The following is a 22122-nucleotide window of genomic DNA, read 5'->3' on the forward strand; positions in this document are numbered from 1 at the left end:
GTCATAATGTTCACAACAGTACAACAAGAATAAGCAGTTGATGAGTGCGTCTGTGCTGCTTTTAAAGTCTGTGTAATCAGTTCATAACGATCCTCCGACTGTGTGTGTGTGTGTGTGTGTGTGTGTGTGTGTGTGTGTGTGTGTGTGTGTGTGTGTGTGTGTGTGTGTGTGTGTCAGTGGAATCCGGAACAGGTGCATGTGGGCGGATCTTATCTATTTTATTTATTGACAGATTTGATGGTAATAATGTAGGAAAAGTCTGTAAAATAACAGTGTTTATCTGTAAACATTAATGAAAACATCAGTAGATTTATTATTTTTGCACTTTACTTCAACAAAGAAGTTTACTGTAATTTAATGGTTGTTGTTTGGCAGCCATTGCCAGTCATTTGATCTTTTTTTAAGATTTTTTTTTTTTTTTCAGAGCAAGTAATTACAATTTATTACTTTAATTTTACATAATTTTAAATGTACTTAAAAAAAAACAGTGTGTAAATAATACGGCAATTTCATTGTGTAAAACAGGAAAATTGCTGTAATTTGTCATTAATTATATAGTACATAAAATAACAGTCAAGCTTTTAATTTACAGATACTGTTTGTATATTTTACGGAGTTTTGAAAATATTTTAAAATAACAGTAAAAATGCTGTATAAATAATACTGTAATTTCCCTGTAAAAAAAACAAAAAATGTCGGTAATTTGTCTTTAATGATAAAGCACCTAAAATGAAAGTCAAACTGTTAATTTAAAGAGATTGTTTGTCATTTTACTAAGTTTTGAATATAATTTGAAATGATACAAAAAATTACTGTAAAAAATGTAGAGATATTTACTGTGATATTAGGGTTTTTTTTACAGTGTGGGTCAGTCGATTGGCCGGTCGCCCAAATGACAACTGGCTCAGCAGGACCACAGCGCTAACCACTGAGCCACCACAAAGGAGACTGTTTAATTTAAAATATGCTTTAGGTGAACAATGTTTAAGATTATTATTATGATTTAACATGATTTCTCCTTTCTGTTGTTTAGTTATTGATTAAGCATGCATCAAAACAGATCTATCCATATTTAAACGCTACATGTTTCAACATTCAGACAAAGCACAAGAGAAAACAGAACAACGGCTGGATAATTAAAGCAGGGATGATGAGTTCCCTTGAAAACAAGCGAGCAAACGTCATTTTAATACATGCTAAGAGGGTGTTTACCTCGTGGAAGTGCATGTTAATCTGATCCACACTCTCAGAAATCAAAAACACGTCAATCTGATCAGCAACACCCTCGCCATTAATCTTCCTCTCACATATGGCCGGATCTGCTTTCACAGAAACACAGCGTTATAATCATGTAATGCCACATTTATAACTGTTCAAACCAAGCAGAAACCTCCCGCTCTCCCTCTGGAAGCAAATACGGAGGTAACTGAAACTGCAACTCATGGAAATTCTGCTAGTCCTGGCTCCACAATTTCTATTGAGCCCACTGATATAATGGCCAACTCTACAACAGAATAAAGGTGTTTACAGCCTGGTACAAAGAACGATTTTGGCTCAAATAGCTAATATTACCCTTCATGACAACTGTGAGGGGGGTGAATTATTTATAACTCATCCGTTTCCTTTATGTTAGGTTATATTAAGTCTGCATAATTAAGGGCGTGGCCACTTGAGTGACAGCAAGGTATCGCTGGTCATCACTTCACCTCAGCTGATTCCGGCTGATTAGCTGCTGAACTCGGCATATACATCCTATTTTTGCGTTTTTTAAGTGGCTTTACAGAGTCAGTCGCCTTTTGGAATTATTTTCTACAATTATCAGATGATATGGCATACTGCATGCACTTAAGTTTGTTCACAAAACAATCACAAGGCCTCCATTTCCCTGGTGAGTGAAATTATATACTTATATACCATCTCTATGAATGTATTTGCTTTATTTAAGATCATTTATAATGATCTATAGAGCTGTAATGCACTCCAGAGTCTGCCAGATTGATTAGCTGTAGGCTCTAGATCAGTCATACACTGTTACGCTGGAGTTCATCAATAGTCTTGCATTTACTAACACAGGCTATATCTGAAGTGTTTGGAAGTGATTCACAGTCTTCTACCTGAAGGAAAAACGTTATAAGAGCAATGTTTAGCAGCTTACAGCAGTGTTTTTAAAAGTCTAAACACTTTATTTATACAGTATACAGCCAAGCACATGTGGTCAGAACACAAACCAGTCGCAGGTAATGAAGTATTAAGCGTTTCTCCCAAAGAAAAGCACATCTAAGCAAAATGCTAGCAGGCGTCTGCTCACGCTCCGCCTCTTTGCCCTTATTTGGTATCCCCTGGTTGATGTAATGAGGTGCGAACAAAATGGTGATGGTTGGCCACGCCTACTGGTAGCTTCTTTTAGGTTGTTCAGAATTTACAAATTTAGATATTTTGTGATTCATATTTTTGCTATTATTATTATTATTTATGTTTTTATTTTCATTATGAGACCTTAAGCTTTCCTCCAACTTTTCATGTAGGAAAGTTTGAAAAAATGTAACTTTTATTGACATTTTTAATTGTTTAAAGTGATATATTGTTTGGGTTGGTGCTTTAGATTATGATGCAATAGCACTGTAATAAGCTGCCAGTATATTCTCAGTAAGTTCTTCTCAGGTCTCTACACTGGCTCTCAGTTACATTCGGAATAGAGTTTAACGTATTATTACTGCTCTATAAACCTTTTTCATGGCTGCTGCATGGAGGGCGCCATAGCGACCAGCTTCTTCCTGTAGAATGCTAAAAACTTCCGTGTACAGCGTGTACAACTGGTCATTTGCGCTCCGAAAATGGGTTTCAATTACGTTTTTAATGGATAACAGAGTGTTTTTGTGACACACAACTTAGAAATGTGTCTGTTAAAGCCGTTATGATCTGTCACATGTGGTTCAAGCGCGTCAGAAATACGAGAAAAACGTTCTCCTAGTTCACGTGTCTGCCGTCAGAAATACAGTGTGTGTGTGCGTTCCCCGCCTGTCAGCTGTTAGCTCAGCGGCTCTTTAACACACACACACACACACACACACACACACACACACACACACACACACACACACACAGAGAGAGAGAGAGAGAGAGCAAACCAGAGTTGGCATGAAACTTAACAAGTATAAAAGTCGTGCAATTTACAAAAATGAGCAATAAAAGTCTGTTATTGATCCTCTGCTGCTGATTTGCTGTTCATTCTAATCGCGAGCCGTTTGTGTTTTATTTCGTGTGTTGTTTTCACCACGGTTTGTGTTTTTCTGTGTTTTCGAAATGACACTCGCCTATATTTTCACTTTGTCACAGTTATTAAATCAGTGTGTCAGTGGCGCAGTACAGGCTACGTGTGTGTGTCAAACATTTTGGTGAACTACATTAGTTTGGGCTGGTTATATATTTGAAATAAAGAGAAAATGTTGACTTTAGCGATGACGAGGCTTCATTTAAACTGCAGAAGATGCCGTCTGACAGCGAGGGGAAAACGCCTCACAGCAGCTGTTTTCCATCCTATTAGATGGCATTTCTGTAAATGATCAGTCCAGGAGATGCTGCTGATGGACAACAGTATTAGTTCAAAGAGGATAAAAGCAGGTAAAATAGATTAAAACTATCGTGTCAAAGCTGTCCAAATGTGACTGTTTACACGCATCAGCTGCCGACCGGAAGTTCTTCGCATTCTCCTTGCGCATACACGCAAAGCATCATGGGTAATTTTGCGTTCCAAGAAAAAGGTCTATAATTCGACCTGCGTCTGGAATCAGCTTCCAGAAATGATCAGATGTGCTCCAACATTAGGCACATTCAAAAGACTGGCCTTTACTGAATGAGCACTTTGCTGCGTCGCACAAATAGCATTAACACAGTATGTCTTTCTTTTGCTTTTTATTCTTTTATAACCCGTTTTAACACAATTTAATCTGTTTTCATCTGTTTTAATCACTTTATTTTCTGGTTTGTTTTATTCTTGTTTATGTAAATCGCTTTAAATTACCACTGTGTATGAAACGAGCTATATAAATAAACCTTGCCTTGCCTAGATTACAGACTTAATTCTCCATATATTATTTATTATACAATAGTGTTTCAAACCACTAAAGTATTAGGCTAGTAATAAAATGCACAGCTGAGTTTATCATCATCAAACATTCAACCGAGCAGAGATCAACATCCCACGATACATTTCAAAACCGTAATTATTTTGCATTTAATTATTCAACTACTGCACATCTGAATGCATTTCGACTTCCTCTGAAAACACTAAGATGTTTATTTCATTTTTATTTTATTCGTCTCTATTGAAAGTATCTGCTTGCAGACTGTTTATTATACTAATGCGCTCCCCTACAGAATCATCCCAATCAATCTAAAACTACTCTGTAAAACCCAACAGTCACCTTTATCAAATGAAATGAGTGCAGTTAACTCAAAATCAGCTGAGGGTTCATTCTACTCATTTGAAAAGAGTTTTGAACTCGGTGTTGAAGGTAATGAGTTAATGAAATACCTCATTAATTCAACTTAAATGGAGTAAGTTCACAGTACTCATATAGATTAGTTTTTGAACTGAAATGGTTTGTTGCAATTGGTTTCCTCAAGCGGTTTGAGCTGCCTTAACTTATTGAGTTTACAGTACTCATTTGGTTTAAGTTCTCTTCATTTATTGAGTTTTACTGTGCTTAATTTGCTTCGTTCACTCAAATAGATTAAGTTCACAGTATTGATTAGAGTTAGTTTTTGAACTGAAATGGTTTGTTGCAATCGGCTTCCTCAAATGGTTTGAGTAACCTTAACTTTTTAGGGTTTTCACTGTATGAATTCTTTCCAAACTATTATTAAACTGACACTGTGTAAAAAAAACGCGTATTTGAGTTGGGACAACATGAAGGAATTAAGTTCACTTATTATTATTTTTTACAAATTTAAGTGGGTTGAACATGAAACAATTATGATGTCTAAACAATCTCCAGAATTATATTGTTTCAGCTCATTTTAAATCAGTAGCTTGAACAAACAGCAAACATAATTTTTTGAGTGCATCTAGTGAAATGATATTTGTATCGCAATGTATATCGCAGAATTAAAAATATCGCAATATTAGATTTTTACAATATCCCGCAGCCCTACTCTGTAAATCATAAAATTCATTCATTCAATTTTTTCAGCTTAATCCCTTTATTAATCAGGGGTTGCCACAAAGTAATGAACCGCCAACTTATCCAGCATATGTTTCTACACACCGGATGCCCTTCCAGCTGCAACCCAACACTGGGAAACACACATACACTCTCATTCACACAATTTAGTTTATTCCATTCCTCTATAGTGCTTGTGTTTGGACTGTGGGGGAAACCGGAGCACCCGGAGGAAACCCACACGAACACATGCAGAACATGCAAACTCCACACAGAAACGCCAACTGACACAGCCAGGACTCGAACCGACGACCTTCTTTCTGCGAGGCGACAGCGATACCCACTGCGCCGCCTCATTAAATACAGTAACTGTTAATTAACAGATATATTTACAGTGTGTAGGCTGTGTAATATGTAGGCCGGTGTTATATACATGTTATATATAGCATGTTACACATAGAAGATTTGCATTAAATTGACTATGGCGAATGCAAAACACTTCCATGCAGTTAACAAGACATCCCTAATCTTCATTCTGAAACCAAAACAATCATAAGCATTTGCAAAGTTGCAATTAAATGATCTGTAATGCAATGCAATGAGGTAAACACGACAGACATATAGAGAAAACAATAAATGGAGCACCCCGAATTTGTTTTTGCTGATCCCACAAGACAGTTTCCAGGTCAACTAAAGTCCGATCCAAACCCGATGTCCTATGTGTGTGTGTGTGTGTGTGTGTGTTTGCAATGCTTTTCAACTTCAGTGGGTGTGTTTATATACATATGACACCAAAAAAACATGAGATTATCATAATCAAACCAAACGCATTCCTGTGTAAACACACACACACACACACACAGTCCGCCGTTATGTTTGCACATGACGCGTTTCAGCATCACAACATTACATGAATCGTGTGACCAAAACATCCACAGTAATGTTTTTTTTCTGTCACTTGTGTCCACCAGTGTCCATCAAACAATGTATGTTTCATATTAGTAGAGCACTGCACGCATAGATCAATGTTGACCTCTTTAACCATATAACACGCGCGAGTTAAAGCCATGCACGGCGCAGTTTCTGAGCTCTGTTATTTACACACACATGAACAATAGCAGTCATCGCTTCATACCTCGGCACGCAGCTTGGAGATGAGCGGTCAATCTCCCACGTTGCGAATAAATTCATGGGCACGGGCATGATGGGAGCCGATCCCGGGGCTCCGGCCATGGCTGGTCCTCCCGCGGGCGCGGCGGCGGCGGCTGCGGGAGCGGGTGCACCGCCGCCCGGGCTCAGGAAGGCGGCCCGGACCCCTCCTCTCTCCACAGCCGCGGCCATCATCTGGCTCTGAGCAGGACTGGACCTCTGTGTTCACGCAGTGGGTCCGGACGGATTTCGGCTGCCTCTCATTTCTCACATACCCAGATTTGCGATGGTCAGAAGGCGGAGCTTCGGAGGAGAATGTGGAGCAGATGCGGCGCTGCGCTCGGCCGAGAGAGGGCGCTAAATCACGGGCACTCTTTTGGTTCAGTTCAGTTCAGTAGGCCACTGGCGCTCCACATCCTCTCCACAATGATTCTGTTCAACCGATTCGCGAACATACATGAGCAGTTTTAACAGTTAAACGTAATATTGGATGTATGAGTACAGATGTAAAATAGGAAAATAATACAAAAAATGACAAATTATTATACCACAGTTTAGTTAACTTGCGTCCCCTGTCAATCATATCGATACATCCACATTTCTTTCATATTTAATTACCTAAGCTACTAAATAAGTTACCTTATTTTAGAGAAGCAGCAGCAGGATAATGTTAATCTCGCATTCGCGAGTCATTTATGCAAATAATCGCCTCAGGTCTTGTCCAAACATATTCTGATATAAGTTCACATTGTTGTTATAGATTAAATATAACACGGAAATGCGGTTTAAACATGTTCCAGTTTGCTAGATGATAATTAATAGCCATTCAACAACAACTTTACCGAAGCCTCTATACTTGACGGTTGGTCTAGCGCGTCCGCCATGTTTGTAGTTTGTTTACACTTTTTACCCAAGCTTGTAGTTCTAAACAAATTCACGTCCAACGTGCACTTTGTGAGCAATGTTAGCGGTTAGAGTAGGGACGCTTCTACACCTTTGGCATACTCTTTTCCATATGGTTTGGGACATACTAATTATATTTTGGAAGACTATTGAGCAATTCCAGCGTTATGGACGTGACATCAATAACTCAAATTCACAGAGAAAGTATATTGAAACATCTGTTTATATTTTCCAAATATAACTAACCATGGAGTTATGTGGGCAGAAATATCAATCTATAAACATGTTTTACACTTTACATGAGGAAAATAAGCATGCGTTCTGGATGTGACCAAAAAGTCTGCAAGTTTACAGCACATAGAATTTCTGTGAATTAAACTGCACAACCCTAAAGAAACAATGCTAATCAAAAGGATAAGAGTTGGCTCACTGAACAAATTGATTCATATTATTTTATTTGACATTTTTGTATATGAGGAAAAAAGCTTTGTTGTGGATGTGCCGTCTCTCCTTTGTGGATGTGACGGACGTGAAATTGCCACTTGACTTTAGTAAATCAAATATAATTAGTTAGAACATTGGCATGTTTGAGTATTTTTACAGTAGGCTACTGTATACCTGCTGAAACATCCAGCTTAAACCAGCCTAGAATGGTTGGTTGGTTTTAGTTGGTCGACCAGCCTGGTTTTAGAGGGGTTTTGGCCATTTCCAGCCTGATCTTAGCTGGTCAGGCTGTGAGATGACCAGCTAAAATCAGCTTGACCAGCCTAGCCAGGCTGGGAGCCCAGCCAAAACCAGCTATGTCCAGCTAAAACCAGGCTGGAAATGACTGAAAACCAGCCTGGAAATGGCCAAAACCCCTCAAAACCTGCCTGGTTGACCAGCTAAAACCAGTCAACCATTCTAGGCTGGTTTAAGCTGGATTTTTCAGCAGGGTAAAACAAGCATACACAAAAAAACTTTGAAAGGGTTTCACTATTTTGGTAAAACCTTAGTTGTTTTTATGGCAAGGTTAACATTTGCATGGAATTTCTCTATTTAGGATGGACGGTATGCAAATTGGGAAGCAGCATGAGTTTTCTCAAGACTCCTTTCCACTGCACATGACCGGGAGTCATTCATTTCAAATGGAGAGGAAATGTCCAGGAGCTGCATGGAGTTCTGTTCATCTCTGTATGCTGAAAATTCGGATCCGAACTGAGCTGCAGATTTGTTGAAATATTTGAACTCCTGTGACCAGACCGTATGCGACCGACTGTATTTTTTGAATTAAAAAAAGTCCATATTAACCAAAAACACTTCTGTTCCTAAATGTAAGTAATAAAAATATAATGTTTAATGTTGTCTCCACATTCCCTCCAATATTTTTAGCGGTCTATAAGTTTCCAGTATTCATTTATTCATTCATTCAATGGTGAACGCACAGAGAATAAAGGCTCTTGCTTTTGCTCTCCTTCATTTTAGACACTGCAAGAACAGCTTCTCTCCCATGGTGCATGTCAAAACCGAAAATTCTGTGCCACTGCCACTGGGGGGCGTATTCCGACAGTCATGTCCGAATTTCGTGTGCAGTGGAAAGTCAGCTTCAGAGTAAATTTCAATCTACAGCTGAACAAATCATTATAGAACAGGTAAATGACAAATCATTTCGATATCTTCTCCTCTTTTGTTTGTTGTAGTGCTGTTTTTATACCACAATCTAGTAGGGATTGCGCTGCTTTGGCTTTTTCAGGGTTAATTATTGTGAAATCCCGACTGCAAAAGAGAAATGCTGGGGAATCTGTGTAGACTCCTGATGGTATTTCATGCTGTGCAGCCTTATAATCTTAAAATGTGAGCAAAATCGTCTGCTTTGTTATTAATTTAGACATTACGCTAGAGAATCATTCAAATGCTAGCTTGGCATGGATTTGGATGGCAGGTGAGGGACTATGATTCGAAGATATTATGCTAACTGATAGCATTTTGGCACCTACTGCACCTTCAATCTGGTAAAGAAATCAATCCCAGTCTGTTTTGTTCAGCGTTTTCTTTATAAATGTAGATGTGTAAACTCGCTGTCACTAAAATAACAGACTGCCATGCAATGATAATCAGCGAAGGGCAGGCAAACGATCCAGCAATCATGGTTTGATTTCAAATGTAAACCCTGTCATGTGTGAAATGCTGTAATGTACACTTGCACTCCAGTGACTCATATATTCACGCCTCGCGAACAGACCCTGGCATTTGGTGAGATGCATCACACATATTGTCTCTGCAGTTCACGGAGAAAAATAATGAGTTGCAAATTACTGTTGAAGCTCTGACAAATTGCTCTTGCATTACCTGCATATTAATGCCGCAGTGTGTGATTTTACCATTAACATTCAACATTCACTGAACTGTAGTTGTTCATTTATACGGCGATTACATTAATAGATATATTACAGAGCTGAAATGGAAAATGAAATGGCGCATGGGATTGATCATACCATCCAGAAAGCAAAACTCTGGACCAGATCTGTGCCAGTGCTCTTTGGCATTTGAGAACAATTTATCACAGATTTTTACTCTGTTTGCTCTGATATGTTGCTTTGTGTGTGGTTGATCATTACTTTATAAAAAAAGGAGTTGGCATTTCCTTGGCAGTGTGAGTGCAGTGTGTGACGTCAAACCTTGGAGGCTACACTCTTACCCTAAAATCCTACTTCTTATTTTCAGTTGTATACACACTTGTATTCTGTTAGCTAGACAAAAACAGTACCCATGGTCAGTGAACGGCTGTAAGGTGGACATGATGGTTATTTTAGTGGTCTTGTGCCATATTGACAAAGCATCTGAACATTTTGACTTGCAGTGCTTACAAGATGCCAAAGGGACGAAGCATTTTGGGGGCACTGACGGTTTAAATGAGAAGGAAATTGAGTTTTGATGCATGAGTGAACCGTTTTGGGAAAGGTATGAGCTTTTGCAAGTGTTGTGCTGAACTGTAACACTGTTTTGCCAAATGATCTTAGAATTTTGAGGATGTACTTTCTGTTTCAAAAAATGAGTCAAACTAATGGAGAAACACTGTAAAATGGTTTCTCAAACGGTTTGAGTTGCCTTAACTTATTGGTAGGCCCACACGGAATCTGCGCGCGCAGAATTCCGCAGATTTCTGGAGATTTTTAGCCCATTATTAATTCTATTTATTTACTTGAGTAAATGTGTAAATATGAATTTATTCAGTTTTTATTCAGTAATTTATTACTTTTTATTTAATATATTAAGGTTTTAGTTTGCAGAAATCCGCAGATTTTTACCAAAATTCTCTGCAGAAATAGCAAAAATGTCCGCAGATTCCGTCTGGCCCTGCTTATTGAGTTTACAGTGCTCAGTTGGTTTGAGTTCTTTTCATTTATTGAGTTTTACTGTGCTCAAATTGCTTCGTTTACTCAAACAGATTAAGTTCACAGCACTCATTAGGGTTAGTTTTGAACTTAAATGATTTGTAGCAATCGGCTTCCTCAAATGGTTTGAGTTACCTTAACTTTTTGGGTTTTACAGTGCACTATATGTTATACTATGTATAGATGTTCTTCTAGCTGCAACCCAGTACTAGGAAATACCCCCACACACACACTCAAATTCACACACACACATTTTGATTTACCTCCTTACTTCTGTGATTTGATTGGACAGGAATCACATGACTGACTTTTCTAATCCCCAGACTCAAAAAATAATACAATAGTAACTGCAGATTGAAGTAAAGTGGTGGAGTAAAAGTACTAATACCACACTAAAAAGTGCTCAAGGGAAAGTAAAAGTACACATTTACAATTCCTGAGATAAACTACTCTAATACAGTCATTTGAGTATTTGTTATTAGTTACTTAACACCACTGACCACACATCAGTACTTGCAACTAGAGGTCATTTACCAATTTAACAGACATCCCAGCTGAAAAATCCAGCTTAAACCAGCCTAAGCTGGTTGGCTGGTTTTGGCTGGGCTCCCAGCCTGGCTAGGCTGGTCAAGCTGGTTTTAGCTGGTCATCTCCCACCCTTTCCAGCTAAGACCAGACTGGAAATGGCTGGAAACCAGCTTGGAAATGGCCAAAACCCCTCTAAAACCAGGCTGGTCGACCAGCTAAAACCAGCCAACCTGCCTAGGCTGGTTTATTTGACTCATCAGTGGTGATCATCCAGTCATATGCCATTACTTTTTGTCCAAACTCCAGGCAATTGCACTTACTGTTTGCACATGTGCCAAAGCATTTGCAATTCACTTAAATAATTAAGAAACGCCACTCTGAAGTGAGCAACAAGCTAAATGTTCAGAGATCTAAACTTATTGTTTTGAAAACTAAACAACTAAGCAATATGAGACAAACTGTCCTGAAAAATCTTTTCCCCTGGATTTTATGTCCGACGGCGCCCTCTTGTGTCCAGTAGGAAGAAAACAGATAGCATTCACCATGCAGATAAACAGATAGATGGATGGACAGACAGACAGACAGACAAATTAGATAGATAGATAGATAGATAGATAGATAGATAGATAGATAGATAGATAGATAGATAGATAGATAGATAGATAGATAGATAGATAGATAGATAGATAGATAGATAGATAGATAGATAGATAGATAGATAGATAGACATAGATATATAGATAGTTAGATAGACAGACAGACAGACAGACAGACACAGACAGACAGACAGACAGATAGATAGATAGATAGATAGATAGATAGATAGATAGATAGATAGATAGATAGATAGACATAGATATATAGATAGATAGATAGATAGATAGATAGATAGACAGACAGACAGACAGACAGACAGATAGATAGATAGATAGATAGATAGATAGATAGATAGATAGATAGATAGTCTGCTCTTTAGTCTGGTGAATTGTACAGATTGGAGAATTCTGCTTCGTTTGTTGCGTTTGTGCATTTTTTAATGATACTTAAAACATTTACAACTATTAGAGACAAAATAGTTACAAACAGAATTGACCTGCATTTTGCATTCATTTCAATGTTACATAAATAAAACTGATATTTATAAATATCTCTTTTATAAACATATAAATAGTTTTTAAAACATAAATACATTTATGCCAGAATGAAATACATGAATGTACAGCAGCAGCAGCAGCAGCAGCAGCAATATACAGCTTTCCTCATCCTCGTCATGGTCCGCCGTGAGTGTTTCTTTATACATATGTTTGTTTGTTTGTTTGAATGATTTTTGTCCGTCTTATCGTCCACTAGTGGTTCTTCGTACCATTAGTCTCAGTTTTTTGCCTTTTTTCCCTCATAGAGAAGCAGCTCAGTTTGTCATATCCGCACTCGATGACGTCTGTGATGCTCTGAAAGAAAGAGCAGATTCACACATATTAGGTCACTTCCACACGTACACGAGTTCTCCCTGCTTTCATTGTTAATAAATCTCCGTCCACATGAAAACACAAACACACTGTGATGCACGTTAATCAAAGACTCTAGAATACACAAGACGTGTCACCTGTATAGTTTTGAATGGGGAAAAGTGTAACGGTCAATATGAAGAATGAAGTCCCGCCTTCTAGTACAGGAGCCAATCAGCGGTCACTATAGACTGTCTCTGGGGGAGGGGCTCGAACAAGAGTAATTTTCTGCAGATTTTGTGTGATTCAAACTTTTAGTAATAAAACTAAAGAGACAGATGTTGTTTAATTTTATTCTTGATTCCTCATATGACATTTATTCATAAGCTTCGTAATCTAGAATTTAATAGTTCCCCATTTAAACTGAATACGTTAGTAAAATGAGTAAAATGCAAGTCGTCAATGCAAACGTGACAACGACACAGAATACACAATGCGTTTGTCATGAACGTACTGAATTTGAATCAATCACGTATGGTGGGAACCTGGCAGTATTTTTAGCCAATTTAGTTTTGGAGGTTTCATACACTGTAAAAAAAATGTAACCCCCCCCCCCCCCAAAAAAAATTGACATTTCTGGTAAATTTCTGTAATATAATATCAATTATTTTACAGTAAATTTTTTTAATCTAATATTCGTTATTTTACTGTAAATTTCTATAATGTAATATTCATTATTTTCTGGTAAATTTCTGTAATTTAATGTATGTTATTTTACAGTAAATTTCTGTAATGTAATGTAATATCCATTTTTTATGGTAAATTTCTGTAATTTAATATCCTTTATTTTACGGTATATTTCTTCAATGTAATATTCGTTATTTTACGGTAAATTTCTGTAATTTAATGTCTGTTATTTGATGGTAAATTTCTGTAATTTAATGTCCGTTATTTTACTGTAAGTTATTTTAATTAAATGTCTGTTATTTTACGGTATATTTCTTTAATGTAATACCCGTTATTTTACGGTAAATTTCTGTAATTTAATGTCTGTTATTTTATGGTAAATTTCTGTAATTTAATGTCTGTTATTTTACTGTAAATTATTTTAATTAATTGTCTGTTATTTCACTGTAAATTTTTGTAATGTAATATCCATTTTTTTTTACAGTAAATTTTTGCAATTTAATGCCATTATTTAAAAAACTAATTTCCGGCACCCCAGCTGCCAAAAATAAACCGTAATATTACAGATTTTTTTTTACAGTGTGGTTGAATTTTGGGCTGATCTTCGCTGCTCTTCATTTCAACAGTAAGAGGAGAATGTGAAGCTTTAATTAGAACAGGTTTGCCTTAAATATTGCAATATACACAACATTATAAAAGTCACTAAAGAGAAGAACTACATCTGTCAAGAGATGATTAAACTAAGAGAAAGCTGTCTGAAAGAGACGTCTGGGTGCTAATAAACCATAAAACCACAGCTGCCCAATAAATAACTGTGCACTTTCCACTAAACTGTTGGTCTGGAGCTCCACAGGGTCACTACACATGGCCGGCTGCTATAGTTGTGCCAATTGCAAACAATGGTTTTAATCGTGCCAGAAGCTAAAATCTTGGTCTGTAAACAATGTGAAACATGTATTGGTCTCTGAATAGTCCACCTTCACAGCAGATCATCCTGAGATGTTCAAATGAGATTACATGAATGTAAAGGTCATGATCTGCGGTGTGATTTCGGTGGTCATGTGACCGTGTGTTGATCTGCTCACCATGAGAGGTTGTTAATGGAGTGGTAGTGGGACGGCTGGCAGCCCATCCCGCTCATGGTCCCTATCCTGTCCATCTTGTGTCCGAAGCAGCCGCTCCGGGCTGTTGCTCCGCCTTTCTTAGATCCGGCTCTGTGTCTGCGGGTCCCTTGCTGTTCGTTCATGATCCGCGCCCAGGGGCCCCGTGCCCGAGTGTCCGTCCGGATGTCCCGCAGCAGACGCACCCTGTTCTCCAGCCTCCGCTGACTGTCCTCAGCCTCCAGGAACTCAGACAGCTCCTCTCCCAGCAGCACCCTGAGGGACTGAGACAAACACACACACAGAGCGTCAGCACGCGCACACTCACCAGACACACAGACACTTCATAATGACTCTGGATTCACTCTATACACTCTGACACATGTCTTAACCCAAAGTTGGGTTGTTTTTTTAACTAAATTTAACAATTAAAACAATTTGGTTAGGTTTATCCATATTCGACCCAACACTGGATTAATTTTTTTAATCTTAACACTTTTAACCCTACAGTTGGGTTTGCCCACAGCTGACCCAATGTCGGGGGTATTTTGTCAATAAAATTTAATGAACACTTTTTAACCCAACAGTTGATTTTGTCCATATTTGACCCAATTTTAGGTTAACTTATTTTTAAATATTTTTATTTTATTTAAATCCATTTTAAATGGTTGGGTTTGTCCACATTTGACCCAACATGAGGTTTTCAATTACATTTAAATTACACCATTTAACCCAATTGTTTGGATTGTCCATATTTGACCCAATGTTAGGTTCATTTTTTTATTAATTTTAAATAACTATTTTAACCTCATGGTTTGTCCATATTCGACCCAATGTATTCGACCCATATTCGACCCAAACCCAAAGGTTTTTTTCAACACAATTTTAACAACACTTTTAGATACCAATGATTGGGTTATTATTATTTTTATTTAATTTAAACAACACTTTTAAATACCAACAGTTGGGTCTTTCCATATTTGAGCCAAAACTGGGTTAATTTTGACCCAACAATAGGTTCATTTTTTCCAAATACATTTAAATGACACTTTTTAACCCAATTGTTTCTTTTGTCCAAATTTGACCAAATGCTGGATTTATTTTTCAATTAAATTTAAATATCTATTTTAACCCAGTGGTTTGTCCATTTTTTTTGACCCAACAATTGTTCAATACAATTTAAACAACACTTTTAGATACCAACGGTTGGGTTTGTCCCTATTTGACCCAACATTTGGGTTCCTTTTTCCCAATCAATTTTAAGCAACAGTTTTTAACCCGGGGTAAAACAACCCAGCATTGTTTATAGAGTCAATGCAGAATGTAAATGTCATGTGTTTGGAGTATTAAAAACTCTGCATTAGTGCAGAACTCAATGCAGTCTACCACAAACACGCTGCTAATAAAACTCTAAAGTCATTAAAAACACTGCAGCAACCTTAATCATCCCATATTTTGATTTGTTTCAGAGCTCAGAACTCACCATTAGTACTCACTATACTCACATCTGTGCAGAACACATACTTTATAACACATATTTTAAACAATTTATATACTGTAAAAATGTTACTTGTCACATATTTGGAGTATTTGAAGCTGGAATCTGTGTAGAACACGGTTGTTAAACAAACTTTGCTAAACCTAAATGGCTTTTTTGAGAATTAGTACTAAACATTTGGACAGAGTAGAAGTTTGTTGATAATCCAATTTATCCTTTCTTAAAATTAAATTCAAATATAATGATCATAAAAATCCAAACTGCTGCTTTAAAGCAGTATTTCCAGCTGATCTGACACTATAGGCTAAACTAAAATAAACTAATTCAGTCATACTAAACAAGACCTTTTAAATAAATTAGTTTTATATCAAACACATTTTAGATGACAAAACATGAACTTAGTTGTAATATCATCTAATTAAAAATTCTTTCAGCTATTAAAAACTAGTAATAAGAGTAATATTAATGAAACCGTAATTTCAGTTCTTCGCATTACTGTCATCAAAGTCTATTATTTAATAATTTTAACAACAATTTATTTTATTTGGTCCTTTTTTTAAGTACAGTCTCAGAAATAAAGATACAAAGCTGTCGCTGGGTATAGCTAATTAATAAAAGGTACTTTTTAGGTAAGTAAAATTACACTTTTAGTTCTAATTTGTACCTTTAAAATACCAATACAGACCATTTCGGTGCAAACATGCAGCTTTTGATTAAGCTGACAGCTCATTTACCTTTTAATATGCAAGTGCATAGTGGCAACAGGTGACATGTTTAAAACTGATTAACTGTATGTTATATTATTAGTACTTGTTTTTATGTTGAAATTATCATTAATTAGATAGAATCGGAGAATTAACACAGATCGCGCCAATATTTGTCTTAAGCATCGCCTAATTTGTGTTTGTTTGGCGTTATGAGGAGAAACAATCACAAATAAATCAATCAAATCATTATATGCTGGAAGAATTTGATAAAATACAGATGTTAAATCCTAGAAAACTCCGTTTATCTTCTTTTCCCCCAGAAAAGCGGTCTTTCATGCAACTGTCAGCGTTTATATTTGGTCTTAATTGAATAGTTGTCAGATTTATGAGTTGATGCGCAATCCGATTCCTAAACAAACCTGATTTAATTTAAAACAGTCAATTTATGTATTTATAGAGTACTTTTTTAAGCAAGAGGCTGTTAATATAATGTCAAAAGCAAATCTTTAAAATGAATGAAAATGTTTTCTTAAAAAACATTGCGTCGTGAGAACAAGTGTCGCTTTTGGGAGTTCCCGAAGATGAGGATAATGGACGTGTACATTTCGACCTCAAAATTATATTAGTTTATTTAAAAACTCACAGTTTTACACATATCATGGCTTATTTTCACCGACGCGTCTTTTAATAGAGCTATCAGCTACTTAAAAACTTTTAGCCTATATAAAAAGCCCACCTATTATCGGCAAACAAAGAAAGCAGAAATCACACCTTTGAGGTTTTATATTCGCACATTCAGACATAATTCTTCGAAATATAGTTTCAGAAAAGCAAACTCTAAACAGGGAAATTATATTAGCAGCCAATGACTATTTAAGTTCACATTCCTAAAATAATTAGCAATTTTAAGTCGCCTACTTACATGCGATTTCAGACCGAATATTCAAAGTTGTGGAAAGAAAATAAGTTGGCACCATCTGCTCATAACAGCATGTCATTAATTAATCTGTATTAGTTTTTAAAATTCTTCTTTAACATCTTATGTGCGAATATAAAACCAACCTCAATTCACGCACAATAAATTAAATTAAATAGCGGCAATGTTGATTTTAAGTCATAGGCTACATGCGATTATAATAAAAAATAAGTTGTGCTCATGACACTTTAATAATCATTCTGTATTTGCCTTTTAAAAATAATCTCATTCACACTTTTATCGAACGTCAATAAAGCCAACTTTACCTCAAATAATTACACCGCCTAAATAATCGATAGGAAACAAGCACCTGTCGGCATCAAACTCACCCTCTGTTCAGCCTGTGTCAGAGGTTTAGTCTCTGTCGTGCTGACTGAAAGGAGAGTCAGAATAAGTCCACAAGCCAGCAAATGCGAGATGATCATGGTGATGGAGATGCTGATTCTGGGTCAGTGTTAAAAAGAAAAGCTGCTTTAATGTCGTCTTGAAGAAAGCACGCCCTTCATTTACTCCCAGAGGTGTCCAGCTCTACTCTTTACTCTAAGAAAATTCTGCTCAGGGTTTTTATAGGCGATATGACATCACTCCTGTGACGTCACACCAGTTACCCGCCTCCCTTTAAAAAAAAAACCCCTTTGGCAGTTTCTCCAGGTCTCTGCGTCATAATAAGTTACCGGCCGTCGTATCAGTGACCGGCGCCGTGTCTTTGAGGAGATCTGAGATGGATGTTTAGGTTTTTTAGTCACTGTTTGAGAAGCTACAGGTGGGGAAACTACAATCAGACGTGAATTCATTCATGATAACTGATGAATCACTGCGGACACTTGAACAATCAAACTTTTGTTGTATGAAAAAAGATGTTCGTCATGTAGTTAATTAAAACACTCTGTTTTAATGCCATACGAAGTCTAAACGTGCTCATGTCCCACGTGGAAATCACAGTACTACAGTGTTTTTAATCACATCATAGTAAAGTGTATTTTCCCGTCTGTTCGGAGAAATAGAAAAATATCATGAAATCACTGTTTTAATGCCACAAGAAGTCTAAAACTGCTTACAAACCGCATTAATTTATTTTATAGTAAATACGACAGTGTTTATATAACAAAGTCTGTTTTTTTCTTTGGTCTGAAGAGAAGTAGAAAAAGATGTTGATTTGACATTTTGTTGATTAAACCTCTCTGTTTTAATGCCATAAGAAGTCCTAAACAGCTTACAAACCGCGCGAATGATTCAGAACAATACTATAGTAAAATCTATCTATCCGTCCGTCCATCCATCCATCCATCCATCCATCCATCCATCCATCCATCCATCCATCCATCCATCTGCCCGTCTGTCCACCCATCCATCTGCCCATCCATTCATACATCCATCCATCCATCCGTCTGTCCATCCATCTATCCATCCGTCTGTCCGTTCGTCCATCCATCCATCCATCCATCCATCCATCCATCCATCCATCTGCCCGTCTGTCCACCCATCCATCTGCCCATCCATTTATACATCCATCCATTCATCCATCCATTCATCCATCCATCCGTCCGTCCGTCCGTTCGTCCATCCATCCATCCATCCATCCACCCATCCGTCTGTCCGTCCATCCATCCATCCATCCATCCATCCATCCATCCATCCATCTGCCCATCCATCCATCTGTCCATCCATCCGTCTGTCCGTCCATCCATCCGCCCATCCATCTGTCCGTCCATCCATCCATCCATCCATCCGCCCATCCATCTGTCCGTCCATCCATCCATCCATCCGTCCATCCATCCATCCATCCATCCATCCATCCATCTGCCCGTCCATCCATCCGTCCATCCATCCATCTATCCAAAATTAATTAAAATAACTTTTAAAACTTTTAAAAATTAATAAAAAATGAATAAAAATAAATGAATATTGAAGTAAATAATGTTTTATTGCAACACTTATCCTAATATGTCTTTTCATCCACGTCTTTTAGAATTTTTAGTTCAATTAAAAATAAATAAATGTATAAACCTTCATGAATACATAAAACAAAACAATTTAAACATATATTTCATTTTATCTTTCTTCTCATTTGTGTCTCTCTTTGAAGGTGTGCTGAAATTGAAACATGTTCCTGAATATTGCTATCATTAACCAGTTTTACGATTTTCACAGCGTGTGTGTGTGTGTGTGTGTGTGTGTGTGTGTGTGTGTGTGTTAGCGAGTGATAAAGTCATGGAGAGAAAGCGTCTCCTGTGCGGCTCTTTCAGACTGCAGACACAGTGTGGCAGTATTTGCTGACCTCAGACTCCAGCAGATTGACTGCACACACATCTACAATCATTTACAAACACAGTTCGTCCAAATCATTTGCCCTCCTGTGATATTTTAATTCCTTTTAAAATGTGTTTAAAGTGCTTTCCATCAAAGAGAAGATATTTTTAACACATTTTTTAAAAATAATTTGTTCTCTTTGCCATGATGACAGCACATACTAATTGACTTGATATTTTTCAAGACACCAGTATTCAGCTTAAAGTCACATTTAAAGGCTTAACTAGATTAATTAGGCAAGTCATTGTATGACAGTGATTTGTTCTGTGGTCAAAAATAAAAACAAATTTAAGAGGGTAATAATATTGTTATTTTGAGCCCTGTAGGATAAACTCAGGAGACAGGCAGGGTGACGGGCTGTCCCTAATCTTATTTAATATTGACATATAGAGGAAGCCCTTCAAAAAAGACCTGGGTGTTAAAATTGGTGTCAAAATAAATATACCACACTCTCAGAAAGTGCAAAATTGTATCTTTTAGGGTACAAGTGGCCCGTCACTGGAGTGGTTAGGGTTATTTAGAGGTACAAAATTGTACCTTCTACATTTGTATTATTTAGGGGACATTTTTGTACCCCCAAGAAACAAAATTGTAGACACTGAAGGTTCAAAAATGTACCTTATTATATAGCATTTTCAGGGTACTGACCCAGGCATTTTGATCCTTTGATGACAGCATGCAGAGCTCTGTGTAAACAGCCAGCATACATGACCGCCTCAGAACCGAACTCTACTAACGTCTCAGCAAGCCAACTTTTCTTAAAGAGACAGCAGCAACACCTGAATGATGATGTTGCCTCCCTGCATCGTCCTTGATCTAAATCTCATTCAGGGTCTTAAACAATTAGTTAAGCAAAGATTAGTATTTACGTTTTTGAGGATTAAAATTACATTCAATTATATATATATATATATATATATATATATATATATATATATATATATATATATATATATATATATATATACATATATATATACATTTTTTTAGGTAAATTTTGAAAACATAAAAAAAATATTTAATTTAATCAATTCATTAACTTTATATTTTTAAATTATGTATTGTAGTATTAACGTTTAGTATCAATACATTTAAATTAGTGTTATATAGTGTTTTGATCTCATGAGCTAAGGGCACAGTTTTGTTCCTAAAGGGCACATGTGTCAAATCCAGTTCCTGGAGGGCCGCAGCCCTGCACAGTTTAGCTTTAACCCTAATTAAACACACCTGATCAAACTAATTGAGTCTTTCAGGCTTGTTTGAAACCCACAGGTAAGTGTGTTGGAGCAGGGTTGGAACTAAACTGTGCAGAGTTGCGGCCCTCCATGAACTGGAATTGACACCTGTGCTATAGGGGAACAAAATATATAATTGTACGTTTAAATGTGCCAAATTGGTCCTTTAGGATACAATTTCGTACCTAAATGTGCTATAAAGGTACAAAAATGTACCTTTCAAATCTAAACCTGAACGTTTTTACCTTTATAGCCCATTTGGGTCCTTAAAAGGTACAATTATTTATTTTGTTCCCTCTAGGAATACAGTTGTACCCTCACTGTACCTTTTCTAACAGTGTAGCTTTCGCAGATGATATAGTGATAATCACAGATAATCTGGAAGATTTAAAGACCCTAACCAAAATCTTGATGAGAGAAGCAGAAAAAAGTAGTGCTGAAGACAAATGACACAAAAACTAAGCACATGCATTTTACACGAACCACAATCAAAGAAGAGGAGCTCTACAAATTGTGGGACACGAGTTAACGAAATAAAACATCTCAGAGTAATCACATTAAATCAGAATACAGAGATACAAAGCAGGATAAACTCAGCGAATAAATGCAAGAGAATACTCTCATCAAAATCCTTATCACACGAAACAAAAATTAGACCGTACAAATCAACAATATGCCCAGTATTACTGTATGGATCTGAAACGTGAAGACTAAGGCAGAAAGAGGAGAAATAGCTTAAAGTGTTTGAGAATGAAGACAGAAAGATACACAGGCCCTCTTGTGAAGGAGAGTGGAGAAGGAAACACAATTGTGAGGAAAATCTACAATAGTGCAGACATAATGAGTGAAATATAGTGTAGAAGGATCTGATGGGCTGGACCAGCCTGATCTCACAAGAAAACGTAAGTGTTTTACGTTTTGCCAGTTTAGTGGCTGATTCGTACAAATTCGAACGAATTCAGTTGTACGATTTTAAAAAGGAGGCGGGGCACCTAACCCCAACCCTAAACCCAGCCGTGATTGGGTGATCAGCAAATCGTACTAAATT

General features: G+C 37.0%; 2 protein-coding genes across 5 annotated transcripts in view; both read right to left on the reverse strand.

Annotated features, from left to right (window-relative positions):
* The window catches only part of si:ch211-126j24.1, a 94499-nt gene extending 87900 nt beyond the window's left edge, over window positions 1-6599 (reverse strand). For all 4 annotated transcript variants that reach the window (XM_009296536.5, XM_009296534.5, XM_009296535.5 and 1 more), the window contains exon 1: window positions 6298-6599. In XM_009296536.5, the coding sequence (XP_009294811.2) occupies window positions 6298-6506 (209 nt within the window). In that variant the 5' untranslated portion in view covers window positions 6507-6599. The remainder of the gene's footprint in view (window positions 1-6297) is intronic.
* A 5525-nt stretch (window positions 6600-12124) lies between these two features.
* Window positions 12125-18068, reverse strand: nppc (natriuretic peptide C). The gene is given in 3 exon segments (NM_001109940.1): window positions 12125-12564; window positions 14334-14632; window positions 17859-18068. Coding segments are annotated over 3 exon segments (396 nt in total). The 5' UTR covers window positions 17955-18068; the 3' UTR covers window positions 12125-12563.
* Window positions 18069-22122: the final 4054 nt, after the last annotated feature.

The sequence above is a fragment of the Danio rerio genome, chromosome 22 (assembly GCF_049306965.1).
Source record: "Danio rerio strain Tuebingen ecotype United States chromosome 22, GRCz12tu, whole genome shotgun sequence".
NCBI classification, from domain to species: Eukaryota; Metazoa; Chordata; class Actinopteri; order Cypriniformes; family Danionidae; genus Danio; species Danio rerio.